The following is a 22,415-nucleotide window of genomic DNA, read 5'->3' as shown; positions in this document are numbered from 1 at the left end:
GCTTACAAATTCACTCCTTTTTCCCTTCTCATCTAATCCTGCTGCACTGAGCCTTTATACTCAGGCAGAATAGTTAAAGCTGTTCTGTTTCCACTGCATACCCTGTTTGGAGCCCAGGATGGCAGGCTGAGAAGGAAAAAATTTTACACATCATCCCTCGTTGGAGCCTTTATTCATTACCTCCTGTGTTTGTGCAGTCACTGCCAGTTTTGGGACCCTGAAACCTGCCCCGGGAAAACGTTTCCAAGGAAAATCTGCTTTTCATATTAGGATACATACACTTTCTAATGATTGGGTTTCCTATATCAGCCAAATAGGTCACAAGCTCAGCATTGCTGCAAGGAACTACCTGGGGCCAAGAAGATGCAGGGCTGCTATGGAGATAGTCTCATAAGTCCCATAGTTGCCTTGTGGTCTTAAAAATATGTATGTGTATGTATATGTTAAGAAAACAACATGTATTTATTTAAGTTTCAGGTCTGTGTGGCATCAAAGTTTCTTAAGAATGCAAGTCACAGTGAGATAGCTTTAAATAAGTCCCCAAAACACTTAATGCATAGTGACTGACGTCTTCTGCCCTTTGCTCTAGTTAATCAAGAGAACAATTATACACAAAGGCTTTGGCTCTTGTGCTGTCTTTCAAGCCTGTTTTTTTTTTTCCAAAGTAAGCAAAAGACTGATAGTGCATTTTTATTGTGTCAGATGAGGACGAGATTAATAAAGGATGGAGTAGATTTTTTTCCCCCCAAGCTGCACAGCAAATAAGCAGTTCTAATAATACTTTGGCAGTAAAATGGAAGCTGTAATCATTAGCAGACCCGTTTCGGTTACAACCAGTAACATAACTCCTTACTTTTGGTTTTCATGTTAAAAAGAGTTCAGCTTCCCCGCAGACCAATTTTTTGTCCATCTTCAGATTAAGCAAAATCTATAAAAGTAATTGCCTTGCTTTGGAGTTTCGTAATGCAATCAGATTTAGGGGGGTGGCTTGAAAGAGGGGCATATGTCTTCCCTTCTGCCCCTCAGGCAAGGACATCAGACTTTCCAGCATTCTTGATGGAGACTAATTATTTTTTGGTAGAAAGATGTTGGCTCATGGCTGGATTAACTGAAGTAGTTCTGGAAGACGCAGGGGATGAGAGGGGCTCTCTGGGATCTCTGTTTTACTGGCTGGCTTCTCTTTACTATTTTTATTGGCAGGTTTGTTTTTTTGTATCCTGATACTGTGTGACTTCATCTGAAAGTTTCACATGCAATGGGACATCACTTTATTATTTGAAATGAAACTGAACTGCAGTTATATTGGCAACATAGTTGAACTTCAACTTGGTAATAATGCCAAGTATTTTCCAGACTGTACTTGAATCCACTTCTGTTTCTCCCCGCATTGCAAATGTGTGCTGGAGAGACCCAGTCTCTTGCTTTTGAAAGTCGATTCAATTCTGTTTGCAGGATCACCTCCTGCTGCTCTTTTCCTCTTGTGTTGTGTGTGCACACCCTTTCTGGTAAGCAGCACATGGGATGGGCTTTAATGAAAGCATATTTTGCAGCAGCTGGTGGGGCAAGGCAGTGCTGGATGCACTCACGCTACAGACCTAGCTTTGCTCCTGTATGACACAGCTGCCATGTGTTTGCTTAAGAATCCTGGGCTGGTTTGGTGCTTGGATCAAAGAGAAAATAAGCTGCTGTGTTTTCTTGATTAGTAGAAACTTGACTAGCTGGCCTAACACTGTCCGGCACGTGCACTGTCTGACGAGTGTAAGCAAACACCTTCATGAATTGATGCTTGGGTCTTGAGGCATTGTGCTGGCTCTGGAATGATGAACATAAGTGCAGATGAAATCTGTCCTCCTTAAAGGACAATGCATCTTAGGAGTTCTAGCTGCACACAGAACAAAATTGGAATAGCAATTACCAGTGTACTGAAACACTGTGTGGGACAGAGTGAGGGTGGCAGCAGGGTGAGTCTCCATGTAGAAGTGAGCCTGGGTCTGGAAGAATAGCATTTAATATCAAATCTGAATTATGGGCTTTAACTCTGGTTAGTTCCTATGTGGCATTTTAATCTTCTATGTGGCCTTTTGTATCATCTGTATGTTCTGGGAGGCTTTTGTCTTAGCTGAGCATACCTGAAGATTCAAGATGGATAAAAATGAACTGTCATTGACCACTTGAAACCCTAGGTTCAAACTCATGGCTATCTTCTTCAGTGCCCTAGAAGTCACTTTGAAGTCTATGTTTGAGTATATACAGGATGAAGACTGCATGAACTGACTTGAAAGAGTGAAGGTGAAATTCTTTCTTTTAGAGGCAGAAATTATCTGTCTGAAAACAGAATCAGAAACTTGAGAGGCAGTTTGATTGATCTTTCTTACTCTTGTCTAAAATTTTTGCCCTTACCAAGAAGGAAACTATGCAGAAGAACCAAAATTACAGGATAGCTGCACGTTCAAGATGTTATTGCAAATGATTCTTCTTTCGTGTAGACATTTCTTAACCAAACCTCTTTGAACAAAAGTAGAATGACCAGAAATGGTCACTTCTGTCACTGGGAAAATGGGACAACTGAGCTGAAGATGCTATTTGCTCTTCCTGAGCACAGCAAGTAGAGCTGGTTCCTGAACCAGCTACAAATTAAATTATAAACTTAGTCATTCCAGACATCTTTGGTGTATTTTAGGAGCAGACTATGCATTTCCTTGGCTTTTAGCCTATTAATTTTAAAATAAGAAATGAGCGTCTGGAGGTTGGTATGTGAGCCCTTACACTGAGCTGAGAACTGGGAAGTTAAGCCCGTCTTTCTGAAAAGTATCAAGGTTTTAGAGTTAGCCACATGAAAGGGTGTGGTTTTTCCATCATGCTCTGAAGATTCTCCCTTGCAAACAATCCTAAGTAGAAACCACCACCCAGTAATGAGGTTGCTGTCTTCAGAATGTGCATGTGGGAATTTGGAGACTGGACAGTCCTGGGGATGGTTGGTGAGTTGCTTACTGTCACCGGTTTGAATTTGGTTCATGTTAATAGGAACTTTGGTGGTATTTGAAAGAAGGTGATATTGATTTCAGGGAAATTTCCATCACAGATGAGATGTATCCCCTTTGTAGTGCTGTAATAGAGGCCAGTATTGAGGCCTCCTTGCGTCTTGCACCTGAGTGGCACAAGGGCCTTTTTTCCTGTCCTTACACTTGGAGACAAAGTGCCTGGTTGTGCACATGTGTGTTTTAAGGGCAGTGCAACATCACAAATAGAAATAGTCACTGGACCAGACCTATCCACATCTCTAAGTGAAGGCTATGGGCTTCCAGGTGAGCTGCTCTTGCTTCTGTAAACCAACAACATCAGGTCTTTGAATCTGTAATGCTAGCTGCTTCAGCTGTCTAACTAGTAATTCTTTTCCTGTATCCCCAGATCATATCAATCTTCCTTTTCTATTTATTTCTTCTTTGCCTCTTGTTTAACCAGACTCATGAGTAGCCAGACTGGCCCCAAGCAAATCTGGTAGAAAACTTGGTAGCAATTTAGTGAGCACAGGAGGGAAGGCCTGAAACAAGTATAGCTGAGTGTGGGTGGGGATTAGTGATTTCTTGTTCCTTTTCTGCTTCACCTTTTGCAGGAAAAAACTTTACGGTTAATGCTTTTTGATCCTTTTTGAACAGCAAAAGCCTCTGTTAATTTTCTCCTGTCAAGATGTTTTGATCTGAGGAAAATGTAATGCAGCACATTCCTCAGTTAGGAAAACAGAAATCCCATGTTTCAGCAAGACTGATGTTTTACCTTAGTCAACCTTACAGTGTGATGATGCTGAGGCCTTTTTCTGTGGTTCTCCAAGCTGTGCCTTCATCAGGCTTTTGTGGATGGACCAAAATTGCACTTATAAGGTAGAGCTCTAAAGATAGACTATTCGTTGGTACTTAACATTTTTCTTGCAAGCAAGCTGGAAATGAAGAGATTAGAATGCAGTAGTTGAGCACTAAGCTAGACTGGTAAAAGCCATCACTTAAGAAAGTGGATTTCACAACTGTAGTTATTCAACTGGAACCATGATGAGTTTGGAACTGCTTATCTTTGATTTCTGAAGCAGAACAGTAACTCTTGCTGGGAGAAAGTTGACTTGTAAAGGCTGGAAACAGCAAACTTCCACCAAATTTTTGGCTATGGACTGTACTTTCCATTGGTGATATGAAAAATAGCCTTAAAAAGAATGACTGAAGAGAGAGACAGAGGTGGTACAGATAATCATATGAATAAATACAGCTGCTTTTATTTCTGTCGTGCGTACTCTGCAATGTATCTGTAGCCTCAGCAATGTCCAGTCTTGTAACAGATCACTTGTCTTTGGGGACTAGTGTATCTTTGGGAACAACTTGCTGCTTTGACTTTCTCCTGAGGTTTTTAAAGTGGGATAGAAAGGAGTGATTCATTCCATAAACTATACTGTTAATTCAACAACGCTGATGAGCAGTGTGTGGCCACTCTCTGGAAATGCTCCTTCTTTACACAAGGTACCTTATGAAAGGTGGAAGACCTTTAAAATTGCTCAGATGTATCTCTCATGCACCCTTTTCTAGTTAGTTTTTGCCACCCCTGCTCTACAGTAACTATGCTAACTTCTCCTATGGGGATCGGAGCGGAGTTTTTTAACTCCTCGTTTTTTCATCCAACTTTCTCTGCCTTTGTTGGTACTTTACATTCTGGGAAGTAAATGTTGAGGTTGATTGAGATTTGTAAAATGGTCATATGGTGTGAATAACAGCATTGCGCGAGTCAACAAATAATTTCTGATCATCCCGATCTTCATAACTGGGTACCAAACTAGGGTTGGTATTTGTGTGCTCATTTTCACTAGACCAGGTTTTCCCAAACTCCATCTACCTAACCTTGAACACTTCTAAGTATGTGACAAGCTTCTGTCCCTTCGCTGGATGTGTACAACATCATAATCTTCCTTGAAGTGAGAGAGCTGTGCCTCCTGTCCCCAACTTGTGACAGGCTGTTGCATTGGTATGGCACATGGGACCACAAGCTGTGTGATTCAAAACCAGTGGGCACAGGACTGGCTTGGTTCAGTGACAGCTCATGAAATTCATAATGCAGCAGTAGCCAGGAAGCTTCTGAGTGTGTAGGAGGTTGACTGCCGTTACGCAGCTCTCCTGTTTTGTTTCTCTGCTATCTGGGGCTGGAGGACTTGGAAGTGGATACTGGCAAAAACAGAGCTTTTTCACAAGACTCTTACTTGGAGAACTGAAGTCACGTTGTGAAGTCTAAATCTGTAGTGGAATTTGTTGGTGTTGATTTAAGAGGCCTACGAATGGTGCCAAAAGTGCTTTTTTAAAAATAAAATTGCAAGGTGTTGACTAGTCAAGAAATGTTGAGACACTAGTGGAGCTTTTGAGCAAGTGCTTTCAATTTGTATTTGGAAGTTTGTCTGTCCTCTTCTGCTTCACTGGTATCTTGTTGGTGGAATTTTGCCCAGAAACATTTAGAAATCACCATCTGAAAGATAGTGCAAGGCTGTTGGGGCAGAGGACTTCAGGGTGTGATCGAATATGGGCTGGAGAAAAGGCAGCAGTGAGAACTTGCTGTTTCTGCTTGAAACTGGTTTCTGAATAGGTGGCAGACTCTCTGGAAAATCCAAGTGGAGTTTCTTATGGAAATCAGAAGTTGGCTTGGGGTGAAATATGAGGCCAGTACTCAGCCTCCCCTTATACAAATGGAGTTTTGCAGGCTTGTCACTGCCATTTTTTTCCCAATGGTTCTCTTCTCTGCAGTGGAAGGTACTTGGTGGGCAGCAGTACAGTCAGTGTTTGCTTTGATTTGCATTGCATTTTGTAGCACATCTTGCTGAAGATTCTCACTCTTTTATTAGCTTTCTCTAGTGTTCACAGGAATAAGTTGCTAATGTCATGCGGCTCCTGATCTGCGCTTCAACAGATACACATGGGTTCAAGATGAGGGAATAGGTTTCTAATCCAGACTTTCCCAAAATAGGAGGAATGCGAGTTGTGTTCTGTCTAGCATTTTTATTTTGGATAGGAGGCTTTTGGTTAATGTCAGTCCTGGAGGAGGGGAAAGCTGTCAAATGCTCCAGAATCCCAAATGCTCTTTGTATACTGGCTACAGCCAAAGACAGTCAAGTGTTGGATTTCTGTTGAGATTCGTGAGTGGCTCCTTAATCATATGACAACAGCATCAGGCTTTCCTGCTAAAAACAAACAACAAAAAAGAGTAAGCAAAAACTAGCAAGTTTTAGTAGGAATGTACACAAATGTCAGGAAGCAACTTGTGACTGCCTTTCTGCTTCTCCCTGAATTCCTACCGAAAGCTTGACTTTCCCTTGAAATTCAGGGCATACATCAATGTTCTTTCCCATTGCATCTGTCTTTCTTTGGTTTTGAAAGGTTTCTACTACTTTAGCCCATGGTTGTCTATCGTGAACATACCATCATGGATTCACTGCCTGCTTGTGGAGCATGGCAAACTCCTTTCCCTGTGCACTTTGTCCTGTAGGTTGATTGAATAGCCTGATGCTGTTTGTGCAGGAAGAGCTCACTTGCAGATGTGGTCCCACTGTTGCAAAGGTGTGCACCTTAGCTGTGACCTGAAGTGTGATTTTCCTCATGGATGGGAGCTTAATGTTAAGTGGTTTCTCTTACTGTGGCATGTATCCAAGCCATTGTGGAAGATTTGGGCATTTTTACTGATGGCTTTGGCATGAGAGAATAAAATTCTTGAAGTTTGGAACTCTTCAGGAGCAAAAAAACACAACAAAACAAAAACACAACAGTAACAAAACACCCTGATCTGAGATGAGAGTTTCCTGTAGTTCAGATGTCCAGCATTCTGAAAACAAAATAGAGCTCTTTCTCCTTGTGTCCATGTGATACTTCTCTGTGGCTCGAAAGCCTGAATGTTTGATGTGTAGGATTCTGGCTGCTGAAATGTCCCTTGTAAGACAAGTGTATAATCACTTTTCAAAGCTTCCCTGAAGAGCTGCAGGCAGGCAGACCTCTTTGCTGCAGTGATTGATCAGAGCTTTAGCTGCAGAGCTTCAGTCCGCTCTCAGCAAGGAAAGCTCAAGTAACGGTTTCCCATCTCCAGCCTTGAGGGGCCATAGTTATGCTGTTGGGCTACATAGCCAGGGAAAACCAAGATCCTAATGGAAAACTTCTTGGAAGACTTAAACTGCTCCTGCACATCTGTCCTCCTTTGGAAAAGGTATTATGTGTTGAAGTTATGAAATATTATCGGAGGGGAAAGTGCTCTCTGCTCTCCAAGGATCCAAGAGCATCTAAGTGAATGTACATGGTTCAGCAGTGAATTGAGGGCTTGGAGAGCCAAAAACTGTACTCTCCATTTACGCAGAGAACAGAAGTATGACCGTGCCAAAGACAGTTAAGTTGATACCTACTGGCCAGGAGTTGATATCTTTGCCCAACTTCATCTAATTTCACATTAATGTGAAAAACAAAGATTTGCACAGACCCTGTGCAACTGGCCTCACATACTGAAGCGACACATGAAGATGTGATATGGTTCTGTTTGATTCAGCATATACCTCTCTGTAGCCCAGGTTTCTGTGCAGTTCCAGTTTATTATTGTAAATGCTATGCACCCATTTGGAATCCTCTTCTGTTCATATTTAAAACTTGATTGTATTGTTAAAGCAATGAGAACGTCTTCATGGAGAGGGTTTTTGTACTGACTAGTTTTGCTTTGATGTGCTTGCCAAACATCTGTGTGCTTTCTATATATTTTTCCCCTTGCCTTCAGGAAAAAAAAAAAAAAAAAAAAAAAAGGCTGGTTACGTTTATTTGTGGATAAAATACTTTGCTAGGAATGGTTGTAAATCTGAAGGGCTGAAAATTGTCAAGTGAACTCATAGACAATAGTAACAGAGAATAAAGAATTAAGCCTGGTATGCAATCTGGAAAATAATTAAAATCTTCAGGTTTTTTTTTCCTTGCTGGCATAGGGATATCTAGAAATTGGAAATCCAGCAATGCTTCTGATTTGGGAACTCTAAATCACTGCAAAATGTGAATGCTGGGGTGAGACTACTGGGCGGGGGGGGGCGGGCTTGAAAGTGCTGGAGTCCTTGTTTCCTTGTTGGCCCAGGCTGTGCTGCATGGGCAAGAGCTCACTGCTGGTGGACATGTCCGCTGTCTTCCTAAGTCTTCTGGTGCCCCATCAAAGTAGATAAGCAGTGATTTTACTGGTACTTGCTGATGTTTTACCGTTGAATTTAAGTACTGCTAAATCTATGAGGGGTGGCGGCTGGGGTAACAAGAAAATAACACTGTGTATAAACATGTATAAACCCAAAAGGAAGCTTAGTATAGTTGGTTTGGGTTTATTGCAACTAAACTCCAGTTCAGTGTGGGTTTTTTGTTTGTTTGTTTGTTTATTTTATTTTTTAGCTTTCTTGATGTCCAGGTTATAAAGTAGCTACAGAAGTGCTGATGTTTAAAGAAATGGCTAATGAAGAACTTTGTATTTCACTTTTCTGATTTATTTCTTTCATTAGATGGTAGCATCACTGTAAGGGCAGTTTCAAATATATATATGTATTTTCTAATATTAAAAACAAACAAACAAAAATAATCTGAGAAACGTGGCTGTGTGCAGCCCTGTGTTTCCACGTGGTCCAGAATCTCCAGAGGGAGTGCTTGAAGGGGCAATGGCTTGATTTTTAGAGGTGCATGAATGAAGCTCTGGACTTTACAAGTAAAAGTCCTGTCCCATATGCAATCATGTTGTGAGTTGGCCTCAGGACACAAAGGTGACACTGATGACCAAGAGCTGCCTTTGCTAGCAGCTGGCTTTCAGGAAGCCCAGCCTCTTACTGAGCACTTCGTTATGATTCAAAGTACAGATGATTTTGGCAAGTTTTCCTTGTTGGATTTCAGATACTGAGAGAGAATATAAACTCTTTTGGGGCTTTTCACAACACTCATTCCCAAGAATCCCCATCTGCCAGCTTGGGGAGTTGCTGGAAGTTCTGTATCAGTTCTGCAGAGATAATCATCAGTGGTGTCTGCAGTGGTGCTCAACAGCTTTTGGCTCAGCCAAGGAATGTGCCCTTAACATAGGCAGGGTGCCCCAGATGTACTTGCTGTATCGGTATAGAAAAGAGCTGTTGAATCTGCCGCAAGGCTCTCTAGCCATGCTTGTGTTTGGCTTGGACACTGTCATCCCATGCTTGAAGCTGGAGTGTGGGTTGGCAGCAGGGAATCATTGTCACAGAGTAATTCTGAGCACAGAGGAGTCAAGCTAAAGTTCATTTTGTTCTCTCTTCAAACTTATAGCACAGGCTCAAGTAGGCAGAGGGTGCTTTAGCTGCTTTTCTTTCTTTTTGATTGGTTTTGCTTTGTTTTTAATAACTCCTCTCTGTAGTAAGTCTTTTGCTATATGTGAATTAAACCTTGTGCTCCTGAGACTTGATCCTGGTTAGAGACAGTTATCTTGCTTGCAAAATAAGTCTGTGTCAATACCATTTAAAATGGTATAGCTATAGGCATAGAAATAATAGTGTGGGATCACACTTAGACTTGTACATAACAGAGAGAACTGCTTTTAAAGAATAAATTAAAAATCATTCGAGTAATAAAGTAGCAATGCTTCCTAAAAGCTGAATAGAATAGTCTGAAGACTCAGATGCAGCTTGTGTAACTATGAGACACGTATGCTAAGGTTTGACAGCAGTGACTGAAGGCAGGGCTGTTGGGTGCCCTTCCTCCTTTCTCTTCTATTGCTCCTTGCTACCTTTGCTTAGATGAAATGTTGCTTATCGCATCTGGTTGCAGTAGTGGTTTTAGGCAGCATATGAGAGAGCCCCTGAGCTCCAACCTGAAACCTGATCTTATCCTAAGGTGTTTCATAGGCAGGTAAGCCATGTTTGGGGTTTCTTTAACAATAAACGTTTGGACTAGAAATATTGGTGCATGGCTTGTTTTTATTTGTGTTGTTGTATTTTTGGTTTGTTTTTTTTTTAGCTTCTCCTTTTTTTTCCCCAGTTGGAAACCTTTACCTGTCTTTTTCTGTTGCCAGTTTAACAATACTTGTGCCTGTTGAAAATCCTCATTGAGTTTGGAGAGCAAGCATGTGCAGGACTCTTCCTCTGTAGGACTGAGATCTTTATAGCTAATTTCCAGGACTTCATCTGGAGAAGCTGTTTTGCTTCCATGGCTTTGTTGTGGAATTGGAAAGCTGAGCAGTGAATAAATAAGCATGGACTCATCCAAAGGGCCTGAGTTGTAACTGGAAAGAAAACGTGAGGCAGGCTGGAAGTGGCAGCCCAGAACAGCGGTAAGCTTGAGGCGTAGCTGCTCTGTGGTGCAGGCATGGCCCTCAGTGGGGTAATGAAGCCTCTTCACAGATGGGGTTTTTTATTTCTGTGAAAATGTGACTCAGGCTATGACTCTGCCTGCTCCTAACTAGGACGTGTGGTCTGGGGGCATTTTACTTTCTTGCTAAATACCTTTACTGAACAGGAGAGCAGAGCTGCTTGGATAATACAGGTCAAAATCAAACACATCCTACTGTCATAAATAAACTACAGTGTGAACCTTGTTAGAGCTCTAAAAATAGAGGTGAAAATGGCATGAAATGTGTAGCTCCATTCCTTTGTGGTGATGGGCAGTAAGTGCTGGCAAGCAGAAGAGAAAACAGGCCAGGAACAGAGAGATTGCCTCTGCTTAAAGATAGTCAGCTCCCTGACTTGCCTGTTACAGGCTGCCCAGGAAAAAGTCAAAACTAGTAAGAAAGTGTGAATTTGATTAGTTAATGGTGTTGTTTATTGTATTTTCTATGGAGAGCAAGGAAGAAAGTATATTTGCATCTCCTGGTGGAAAAGACAGGGAAAGACAGCTCCTGGAAGTAAGCCATAGCCATGGTGACATCTTTAAGTCACATCAGCAAATGCCAAATGTTATACAGAGCTCTGAATTTTAATAAGAATTATCTTCTCCATTACATAAGAATTATCTTCTCCAGACCAGGACTTAAAGAAACAAATGTGAGCAGAGTTGACTAAATGCTTCTTGGAGCGCAGTAAGGTGACAAGGCTCTCTTGAGATCCCTTCCTTCTGTCACATATCATTTGTTGCATCCAAACAGAAGCAAATCAATTTGTTAGTCAACCTAAAGGGTACTAATAGCTCAGTTGCTCTTGCTGGAGGTGCCCTGTTGCTTAACTTCAATTTTATTGCTGTGAACTCTAGCTTACCCCTCCAAATGTTCACATCGTTACTAAATGGGATGTTTTGACATAAATTTTTAGGGTATGTAAGTTTTTGTTAAACTGTGGCATTCCAACATCATAATTAGTATGGTAACTAACAGACCTACCCAAAGACTTATTTACTATCCAGACTGGTTTACATTGCCAGAGCCATGCCTCTGTGATCTGTGTTTTTTATGGCAGTGCCTAAGGCCCAGCTGAGATCAGGGTCCTGTTGTGCTAGACATTTAGGCCTTGTCTCCAGAGAATGGTTGTCTACAGAAGTGTTAGACAAAGGGAACACTGTTCAAATTTGGATGGTGGGGGAGGGGAAGGGAAATAAGTGAGACTTTGGGGAGGGAAAATCTTCCCCCTTGAAATGAATTGGTTTGGTTCTCAATTCTTGTGCACAGAACTCCCCAGAACTGGTCCAGCTTCCAGTAGCAAGACAATCTTCTTTGTCCTAATGGGATACTGCTTCTCAAAGGCTTCCCAGAATACATCAGATGCCACTCAGATTTATGCCCAAAGCAACTAAACTTGGGCTTGGTGTACTCTGTCAGTATTTGGATGTGTCCATGGTGCCCCTGCCTTCTAGCCAGCTGTTAAAAACACCTCAAGATCTGCAGAAAGTGAGATCCTGAAAAGCAGAGATCTGCAGCATGCCAGAATTTCAGTTTTCTATGATGTTGGCATTGGAGTGATTCCAGAGAAGTAGTTGCCTAAGCAAAGAAAGTGTGATGCACTGGCAGCAGGGTGTCCAGGCAGTCTAACGTGTCTTCTTTTGGTAGCATTGGACATAGGAGAGGGAAAGACTTAAAATTGAAGGCACTCATAGGGTAAGCTTGAGTGGCTGCCTGTTGAAAAGATAAACTCTGTGCCTCTGTCGTCCATCTAACAGGTTTAGGTAATGCCTTACTGGGCTGCTTATTTATTTTAAGTGGTTCTGTATTGTGTAAAGCATGTGTATTCCTAGTAGGGGGTCTGCAAATCTCTGCTTTTCACCCAGGGACAGCATTACTCCTACCCTTATTTCACGGCTGATCTGTTTTTAATGGAAAGGAATAAGCCTCACAACAGTATATTTGTCTTGTTTCAGCTCTGTGAAATGCATGGAGATTGACAGTTTTTCTGTATCTCACTTCATTAATTTGACTAGCTCACCCTTACTTAGTATCTGATTCCTTCAGTTATTACTTCCAGCAAATGTGTTTTGTTTGATTAAGCTTGAAGAGACAGGTAGGAGGGTCAGAGTATGAGAATATTTAAATATTGGAATTCTGACTTATTGCATACTTGACTGACTTTCTGGAGGCCAAGTGGCAACTGATACAAGTGGCAAGCCAGCCTTTCCCTGTATAATAGGGAAATTGTTGCTTCCATAGTGCAAGGCTTCATGAGGTGCTTTTAGTCTTGAAACAAAGCAGTTCTCTCTGGGTCTAGTCTGCTTCTCAGATCTGTATAGAGCAGCAAAGGCTAAATACCGCTCTTTATAGTCAGTGTCCCAGGTGACACAGCTAAGCCAGCTGTAAGGAAATGGCACTCGTACTTCCATATAGCAAAAACCCTGTGGAGATGCTCATGCATTCTTCCTACCTGGTGGCTAAGCCAGACTCCTTGCCAAATATTTTCTGTGGCATAGGAGTGCTTTTCTGTAGAGACAGAAGATGAGCATCTCATCAGAAGTTTCTGTCTCAGCAACTTCTGTGTATTCACATTCTCTTCTTACACTGCCAATGCACCTTTTTGTTTGAGCTAATGGAACCAGAAACCCCACTAACTCCTGTTTGGTTTTCTATTCTGCATGGATAAGCTCAGGTTTCCCCTTCCTAAAGGTGAATGTCCTCTTCAGTTTCCACCTGTGTAGGCTGATCCCATAGCATGGATCTTCATATCACAGTTGAAGGTAAAAGGCAAATCTTTCCTTGTTTTCCACCCCCTCTATTTTTTTTCCTTTCAGTTTTCCTCTAGTAGCTCAAAATGGTTCAGTCCAGCTGAGCAAAACATAGTAATGTGCCTGTAAGTCTCTCAAGTTCCAAGAAGTTTGGAAAAAAACTGGAAATACTGAAGTGGGTTTGTAATCTCTTCTGGGGAGTGTGGGTGATACTACTTACCATGTATGTCCTTGTCCAATGCAATGCAGCTCATTAATTGGCAGCCCGCTAGCTCAGAGAGCTCTGTAGCCTGCTGTTCATCACTCTGGTGCTCATTTCCGAAGCTGTCATTTCCTGCTGCCCTGTGCAGGCAGCTCTTTGAGGCTCGGCTCCCAGGTTCACTGCAGAAACATGGCTTGAACGGAGCTCAGGAGAAAAGCGATGAAATGGTGTCCGAGCGGAGCATTCAGCTGCTTACATCAGTATTTGTGATAATGTACCATCTGGGCTACGGTCTTGCCAGATCTAATAAATAGAGCTGGACAGAAGCAGTATTTGGAAAGCAGAGCTTCAAGGAACAGCTGGGATATGGAAATGGCCATTTCTGAGGTGGCTGAGTGCTGTGTGGTGCTGCTCTGCTCACTCAGCTGGGCACCAGGAGACCCGAGTGTCTCCCTTCCTTTAGCAGGAGGAGCTTTATGGCTCTGAAGGATTCCACAGAGCTGTTTGTAAAAGGCAGTGTCTTTAGCTAGGTAGCTCAGCTGTGCTTCAGACTGAGCCAATATCACTGCCTGCTTTATCTCCTGACTTCTTCTGGATATAGTATGGTCTTTGTTCCTTGCTTCAAGCTCTTGTCCAATGCTTCTGGATTCTGCCCTGAGGTTACTGAAGTCTGTCTCGAGGTAGCTGCTGTATTTTAGACTGAAATATGGGATTGCTATGTGACCCTAGCACCTGGAGTGCTGTTTTGTACTCTGCTAGGATCACTCCTTGTCCACAGTCTCTTTTTCCTGAATTGGTGTGGCTTTGAGGATTTCCCAGTAAGCAAATGACATTGCATTCTCTGAAGACTTCAGAGAAAGAAATTAAAAGGAAAACAGCTTGTCAGTCTGTGTGGGATGTGAATACTGGCTATTCTCTGCTGCCTGTAAAGGCTGGCTCCTATCTGCTGGGTCTGGGGGTCTGTAACTTTTTAAACCACTAGGAAGTAATTTGTAATCTTTGGACAGGATTACTGTGAGGCCCATTTGAAAGCTTATTCATGTTTTCCTAGAGAAAGCTTGGACACAAAATATGTTTGCTTTAAGATTAAGTCCTGTGAAGGTAAAGGAAATTACATGTGAGTTTGACTATTGCACCCTGTTGGCTGACCACGGAAAACACACCCCCACAACTGGTAATGAGAGAGTTTCCATTGGTTCCTGGGGCTGAGATGCTCCTATGAGGTGGAAAGTCATCTGTTTGCATGCTTTCACTGTAACCCTTAGCTCTGGGAAATTTGCTGCAGGCATAGCCTTTCTGAAGGCAGTGGGCTGCTCTTTTCCTACCATGGAGTGACAATCTGGATCTGCATGTTCTGCACTGTTTGCCTCAGTCTTTCTTTATCCACAATCTTTCTCTATCCACACCTCAACAAACCCACTTGGAGCTGGGAATTCTTTAAGTTGCTGATGGCTACAGACATGGAGTCCATGATTCACTGAACCCTCGCTCAGATCTGTTAAGTAGATGTAAATGTTGAAATGATCTGCTGCTGGAGAGGAGATGGCTGAACAGGCCTTGAGTAGGGCAAGGGAAGACTTATTGTTTGGTCTCCCTACTTGGGCTGGATCTTCCTAACATTAAAATCAGTAAAATGATAAAGAACAGAAGCCCTATTGGAAGTAGAGATGAAAGTCTGTGGGCTATAATCAAGGACACAGCAAGGAAAGTGGCCCATGAATGACCTGAATGATCAGAGAATCTGTACTGAAAGAGATGGGCTGCAGTTGGCATCCTCACTGGTCAACTTCTGAGAGCTTATGTAATAAGAGAGGAAGGCACTGTACAGGTACCGCATGATGCCTGTACAGACCCCACACAGCTTTTTGTACTGGCTATTAAGTCAGTGTGCTCTTCAGCAATCTTACCTTATGATCACTACAATCAAAGATCTCTTTGCTGAGGAGTACGTGTAGATCTCTCACTTTACAAGGGAAAGAAGACTGAGGAAAAGAAAGAAAAAACTGATCTGTATTGTAATCAGACTTGAGAGCCAGGCAGGAAATCCTGTTTCCAAGCTAATTAGATGAAAAAGGGAAAATCTGCAATAACTATTTTCTGGAATACCTGGGTTGATTCTGCAGGTCACATAACAAGATCAGGATGGCCAGCATACCAGTGAAAGTCAGTAGCCTTCTGTAAGCTATTTGGCTATAGTGGATCTTGTTTTGCTCAGTTATTTAGCAGTGCTTGGCATTCACAGGCTGACAGCTGCAGCCAGGCTGCCTATGCAGTACAGTATGCCCACCAAAAGATAGCTTTGTTCCTTGTCATGATAGATAGTTCTGCTGAGTAAAGCGCTCCTCTCTTAGTTCCTTTTGTTTCTGTATTGAACCGAGGCTGTGAACCACAAACTGCTTGGCTTATATGGAATACACTGTAGACAGTTTCACCATCATGTGTTTGTGAAAATAAGAAAAGCAGGAAGAGAAAGGTTGAGAGAGAAATTCATTTTCAGAAGGCATTAGTATACTTGAAACTCAAAATAGCTTTTTCTTTTTGCAGCTTGCAACCTTCTGGCTTTTTCATTGCTCCATTCTCCTTCAGCCTCAGTAGCCTGTGGTGCTGGCCAGCGTTTGGGCAAAGCCAGTGGTGCTTTCTTCGGCTTCTCTCTTGGGAGCCCAGGGTACCTGATAATTTGGGGAAAGCTGGTCACATAGAGCTTGGGGGGACTTTGCCTGCGATTTGTAGGCTATTTCCAAGGCTTTCACATAGCTGTTAATGTAGTAGTGCATTTGTTTCCTTGCTTTAAGGATACGAGTGGTGTAATTTGTACTGGATTATACAATGGCCTCGTGGATGTACGTGCCAATTTTTGAGAACGTGTTTGGCAGATTCCTTCATTCCAGCTGTGTCAATACATGAGCTTGAGGTCTTTTTTTTTTTTCCTTAAAACAAACAAAAAAAAGAAAACAGGGAGGGGAAGCCCTTAGGTATCTCTTGAGCCATCACAAATAGCTGCAGATCCAGCACATGGGGAGTTTAACATTATCAGAATACAAAGATAAACTGTGCATTTTACACTTACGTGTATGTCCATAAATTCACTATTATAATAAGAGATAAGTAAATGAGTATTTTTCTGAAAGTGTACCTCTGGAAGACTTACCATATAAGCCTTACGCTATAGCATATAAGAATTGAACAAATACAGTAATGTGGTATTTCCTTGTTGTCTAATATTCTGAATATCCATCGTCTCTACTAGTGATGTAACCCATAAAGTATTAGAGTTGATTTGTATATTATCCAGTTTTTGCTTTTCCCATGATTTTTTCCCATGTTCTAAACATTTCTGCTTATTCCAGAAGTACAAGAAAATGCAGTTCCAGTCCCAATAGAAGACTAGAATGATACTTGTTTGAATGCAGAGGTCAGGGTGTGAATTTCTACATATGTTTGTGAATATAATGCGATGTGAAAGCAATCCAGGCAAGCTAGATGTTTAAGCCAGAATCTGAGATTCACTTGGGGGCTCTCAACTGAGCACTTATGTACACACCTAGTCAGCTCAGCTACTCTTGGTCCAGGAAAAACTTGTGTGGCAGCAATAATTAAGATATTTTATTCACGTGCAGTGTATCCTCTGTGCCAGCTAGCTCTGCAACCAAAGGAACTGAGTATAGCAGCAAGGGGGAAGAGGTACTAAAGGCACAGCTGAAGATCTTCCATCTGCCAACCTCATGTGATTGGTAGCATGGGTGGAGGAGGATGACTAACTGGAAGGATGGGGATAGCAAGTCTGTAACCACATGAACTGGAAGCAACTAGTTACTTTAACAGGTAGTTACTGCAATGAAAAAAACTGACTCTTTCACTTATAACACCACACAAACTTTGGGATTCATTTCTGATTTCTCTGAATTCAGTAATAACTAAAGCAGTGCAAGGAATTCAATTCCCTGTGTTGCTTCTTAGCCCTAAGTATGAGCTCGAGTATTTTCTTTGAGAAGAGAGGGAAAATGCTCACATTCCTTCAAAAAAAACCAACCAAACAAAATAACAATGAAGCAGTAGTACTAGAGTTTCTATATTTGTAGTTCTTCATTGAGCTTTTAGTGGTCTGGTAGAAAAACGGTTTCATGGCTCATATAGAAATTGCAATTCCCCTGGCAGCTGACAGGTTTTCTCCCATGCTGGACTACCTGAAGAGGAACTGCAGGCAAGATACCTTTCTCTTTTTTCTCACGTGAGAAATCTAGCAGCTCAGCTGCCCAGCCATAGCAATGTGAGGTTCTTGGGATATTTCCTCAGCAAATTTGAAAACCTCTTAGAGAGGAGTAGTAATACAGGCTATAGTAGGTTTGGGTTTTTGTTTACTTCTGAAGTTGTACCCGGAGGTCAACTACAGTAGTTACAAGCAAGACTGGAACCCTTGTACGCTCAACTTGTATGCTTTTGCAGACATCTAGGGTTGCAACACTTTGCAAAATGAGGCTTCCATTTGGAAGTGGGTTTGCCCCTGGGAATGCATAGATTCTGTGCTGCTGGGATGTAGCTCTAGGACTTGAGTCGGTTGGGAGGATTGTGACACACAGTTGAGCTGAAATCCTAACATGTGGCTCAGTCTGCTTTGGTATGGCACATAAAAGGCTGTGGATCTGTGCTGTGAATCTTCATTATGTTCCAGTGGGATGTCTGGCACAAGTACATCTTTCTTCCTTTAGCACATCCTTTGTTTGAGCCCTGGTTCCATCTTTATAGGGAGGTAAGCCTTGCTTATGGCTGAATGGTGGCTGCAGTGAAATCTGTGGTGCATGCAGGCTGAGAAAAACCCTGTGTTTGAAGATGAAAGCTGCCTTTAATATTTCACTGTCTTTAATAATTCACCCAGAGATGACAGCCTCAGTCTGCTGTGCAGTGACTCACATATGGACCTCTATACCCTAAACCACAGTAAGGACCACGTGAGGAAGACCTCTTGTGTGTATGCCCATATATAACAGAAAGGTGCTTCTTTGTGAATCGCTAGCATGTAAAATGCTCTGAAATCAGGCACTGGCCTTATTTCATGTGATTTCAGTGCTGTCAACCAGGTACTTTTGCCAAATGTGTGGGAATAAGCAGGCCTGTGCAGAGAGAAGAGCCAGCATGTACAGTGGTAATATCTAACAGTATATGGACAGTGCAGTGAAATTGTAGGAAGTGGGTGTGAGAATATGCTTACTGCAGAAAATCCCTCATGCAAAATGCTACTTCTGATGTCTTTCTTCTGTGTGTTCTTTGGAGGTCTGTCCAAAGCAATTATAGCTGGCTTCTCTATGTGTATCAAATATACATGCACTGTGTGGGAAGTAAGAGCTCTAGAGGGGAGGAAGAAGCAAGTGCCTGCATCTGTACAGTAATACTCACACCTGAGCTGTTCTTTAAAGAAGCAGATAGCAACTCTGAATGAAAATAGTAAGCTGTTGGTGTGAAAACGTCTGTGTGCCATATTTGAAGAGACCCGATAGCATCTAGTACTGCTTTGCAGGACAACTCAAGTTGTTGGAACTGTCTTTTGAGATTTCTTGATCTAAGGCAAAAGGACTTAAAAGGTAGCAGCTCTCTGAAGCACAAAGAGCGCATGTCAGATGTGCCAGACTGCTGCTTGAGTGTGGTTTTTCCAAGGCTCTTGAGAGGTGGAGTGTTACTTAAGTGTTTGTTTAGAAGAATGTGTTGTCCACTCATGCAGGAGAGATTCCTATTCCCTTTTTACTGCATTGCTACCCTTGTTTACTTTGGTTAACCTAAAAGTTGACAGTAAAAATCTACAGAGAACTTAATGGTCAAGGGGAGAACTAGAGACCAGCATTCAGCAAGAGCACACTATCCTTTTTATAAAGATTTTTGTGGCATCTCACAAGCTACTTTTGTTCAAGCCCTGAATTTTCCTGTCTGTGTGGAGAAACAGACAATATGGAAGCAAAGATGGATGAGGGTCAACATAAGCAAAACTTTCACAAAATATGGTCCTTTAACTGTTTTCTAGTGGTTTCCCTTAGGGCTGGTTGGTGATGACCCTTGCTTCCTTAACTCTACGTTTTTTAAGGCTTTTGGAGAGAGGACTAGCAGTATAATTAAAAGCAGGTTTATGATCTTTAGAGTCTTTTATGGGGGATCACTTATTCTTGAATGTCACTATGTTTCACAGTCATCGTTAAAAGTGTGTAGGGCAAGTGGAACCTTTCATCTCTTAATAGCTGATGTAGATCCATACCAAAATCTGAATCATCAGAAACTAGGTGGACCCTATGAATGTTGAGATATCTTGGCTATTGCAGCGAAGGATGCTGACATATGCCAACCAATCAGTCAACTCATGTGGGGAGAATGATGCATGCTTACCTTAAAAATTCATATTTGTGGATTCATATTAAGGCACAATTTTGAGTAATGCAAAAAAGCTTGAACTGAGTTTGGTGCCCTGGCTACAGTCCTCTATGTGCCTCCTCTGGGACTGATACTCCCTTTGAATCCTTACCAGGGCTGAGGGCTGGGTAATGATCTTCATCTAGACATCCATGCCACATCAGCTTTAGAGCTGCATTTTGATGTCTGAAAGTCAGAGGCATCTGTAAGGGTTAACTTGAGCTACAAGTCACTGCCTAATTTTTACAGATGGTGTGAGTGCAAGAGCGAACCTCAGACTGGCTTGGCAGCGCACACAGATAACTTTACATAATTCCATGCAGATGTTGCTGTAGAATGGTTTTAATAATGAATTGTGAAGTTGAGCTAAACTCCAGCACAGAGAGAAAACTCAAAATAAATGCAATGTTTTGTTCTGTTTCAAAAGTAAATTTTCTAACAGCGTTTCTGCAATACTGTGATGGTTTTGGAAAGATGGCAGGGGAGAGATGAGCAGTAGTAGGCTTATTTTAGTCCTGACTTTCTGCAAACAAAGGCCAGTCTGGTTAAGTTGCCTGTAGACCAGGAACTCTGTAAATTTACCAAGTAAATAAGTAGGTGGTGCTGGTGGGGCCAAATGGCAGCTGCCATCATATTTTTGATGCAGAGCAAGCTACGGCATTAGCAGCTGGGCAGCTTTGCTTTATGCAAGTTGTGGGTGTCATGCACAAGCTGCATTGTGACACTCACCTGCCCTTCAGCCACTTTCTTCTAGGAGCCTCTTAGTTCTTGCCCTACGCTGGTTATTTCCTTACAGTAAAGGGAATGGCTTAGATGTGCCATCGTTATTCAGATTTCTTACCTTGTAAAGTATGAGCTACTTTAATAATGCCTGCTTGGCCACTCTAAAACTCCACATTTTTCTTGTGAGTGTCCATTTGGACTTTTCTTCTTTTTGTGCTTAGTTGCCAGCATGTGCTAAACAGTATTTGCTATCCATGTTGATACGTTACTGGTAAAATGAGGAACAACCATGAAGATGCATTTTTGAAAGTGTCTGGCAGATTCCAAGTGTTTGCTGCCTGTGGCCTTCATGGCAGGAGACTCCACCTCCTGCTGAGGAGGAATAACTAAATTTAAACTTTCCAACCATGAGCTTTGTGAAGCAAAGTTTCCAACCCTCTGCTGGGCCAGAAAATGGAAAGCGGTGTCTGAGCTTGGAGGGTAAATAAATAGAGCAACCTAGCAGCTGTGCTGTGGCAAGTGAGAGGGTTTGTTCCTTGGGGCACGTTTCGCTGCAGCAGGCTCCAGGAATGAGAATGAGGAATTCTAACTCCTGTCTTCCAGTAGAATCTTCCCTAACAAATTTTGATACAAATGTGGGAGGAGAAGATTTGCAGAAGGGCTGCATGGCCACCACGTGAGTCTGTGATTTGTCAGAAATTCATTAAGTTTGTGCCCCATCTATTTACAAACCAGTTCAGTTCATCTCTGTCTTAGCTCATCACAGGCAGGTTCAGGCTCCTGTGAAATTTCTTGGTGTTGATGATGCTATTCTGACAAATCAGCTTGCATTTCTGGGGAAATATTAAAGAGGGTAAAACACTTCCATTGCTTTCTTCACTTTTTATTGTCCTGAACCTTAACCCTGTCCTTACCTGACAGGAGCAGAATGTGGTTCTACTTGGAACTGAGAGCCATGCTTTGTTGGGTGAGCAGCTCTACATTGAACTTATCACAAGGGTTTATAACTTAACGTAGCCAAGGAAGAAAAGAGGCAAGGATAGTTACAACAGGGATGCACTTAACTGAAAGTTGGATGAGTAAGACTGTAGGTGAACCATCCATAGCTGAGATCTAAAGGCTGTCTCAGTAGAGTTCGTTGCCATTAATGTTTTTGTAAGCAGTGATGGAAACACGGAGGTTCAGATGGGAAGGCAAATAGCTTGTGCTTACAGCCTGAAGTTGTGTTTCAGTTGTGTTTTTCTCCTCTTATTTCTATTCTGTGCAGTACTTCCTGGGGTCTTGAAATCTGGTCATGATTGTTGAATAACAGCCACAGTGACAAGTGTGCTAGAAGCATGTATATCCTAGTCTGAAATTTGTGCCCTTCTGTTACTTTCTAGCTTCTATTTTTATTTTGATGATGCACCATATCAGGATTTGTGCTACCTCCTTCGTTTTCCCTGTGATGAGGAAGTGTTTCAATTCTGTAGATGTATGCTCTGCAAAAACTTTGAGAGACTGAACTGAGTAACTAAAATCAGAGTTGTCATGGATTGATTTCAGAATTCTTAAAAGAAACTGTTCCTTCACAACTTATTTCTTTATGTTTGTGACCTGCTTGTGCTCTCATCTGACACCGTGAGAGTGTCTGATAGAAACAGCCTCTTTGTGGGAGGCTGCAGAGTGATTTAAACCTACTGTAAATGTTCTGACTCTATACCTGCTTCTTAGTAGCATCTTTCATTATTCTTGCTCTTACTGAGCAACTTTTTTGCTTCTTTTTGTAGGATGGTGGTTCGTGAGCACTGCAGAGGAGCAGGGCTGGGTCCCTGCTACATACTTGGAATCCCAAAATGGAACCAGAGATGACTCTGACATCAACACATCCAAAACTGGGGAAGGTATGGAAAGCTTTTTGTTGTTAAGGGGAAACTGGTACTTGCTTTACTTCATGCTTTTCCACCTGTAGAAAACAACTTTGAAAACTCTTATCGCCCTTTGTGGCT

At 42.1% G+C, this 22,415-nt stretch overlaps 1 protein-coding gene across 12 annotated transcripts in view; it reads left to right on the top strand.

Annotated features, from left to right (window-relative positions):
* The window catches only part of SH3PXD2A (SH3 and PX domains 2A), a 229,776-nt gene that overhangs the window by 174,183 nt on the left and 33,178 nt on the right, over window positions 1-22,415 (top strand). For all 12 annotated transcript variants that reach the window (XR_011904232.1, XM_072340995.1, XM_072340992.1 and 9 more), the window contains one exon: window positions 22,197-22,310. Coding sequence is in view for 11 of the 12 variants with exons in the window: in XM_072340995.1 (XP_072197096.1) it covers window positions 22,197-22,310 (114 nt within the window). In the remaining variant the exon portion in view is untranslated. The remainder of the gene's footprint in view (window positions 1-22,196; window positions 22,311-22,415) is intronic.

The sequence above is a fragment of the Excalfactoria chinensis genome, chromosome 6 (genome assembly GCF_039878825.1).
Source record: "Excalfactoria chinensis isolate bCotChi1 chromosome 6, bCotChi1.hap2, whole genome shotgun sequence".
NCBI lineage: Eukaryota > Metazoa > Chordata > Aves > Galliformes > Phasianidae > Excalfactoria > Excalfactoria chinensis.
This window is presented reverse-complemented; position numbering and strand designations above follow the sequence as displayed.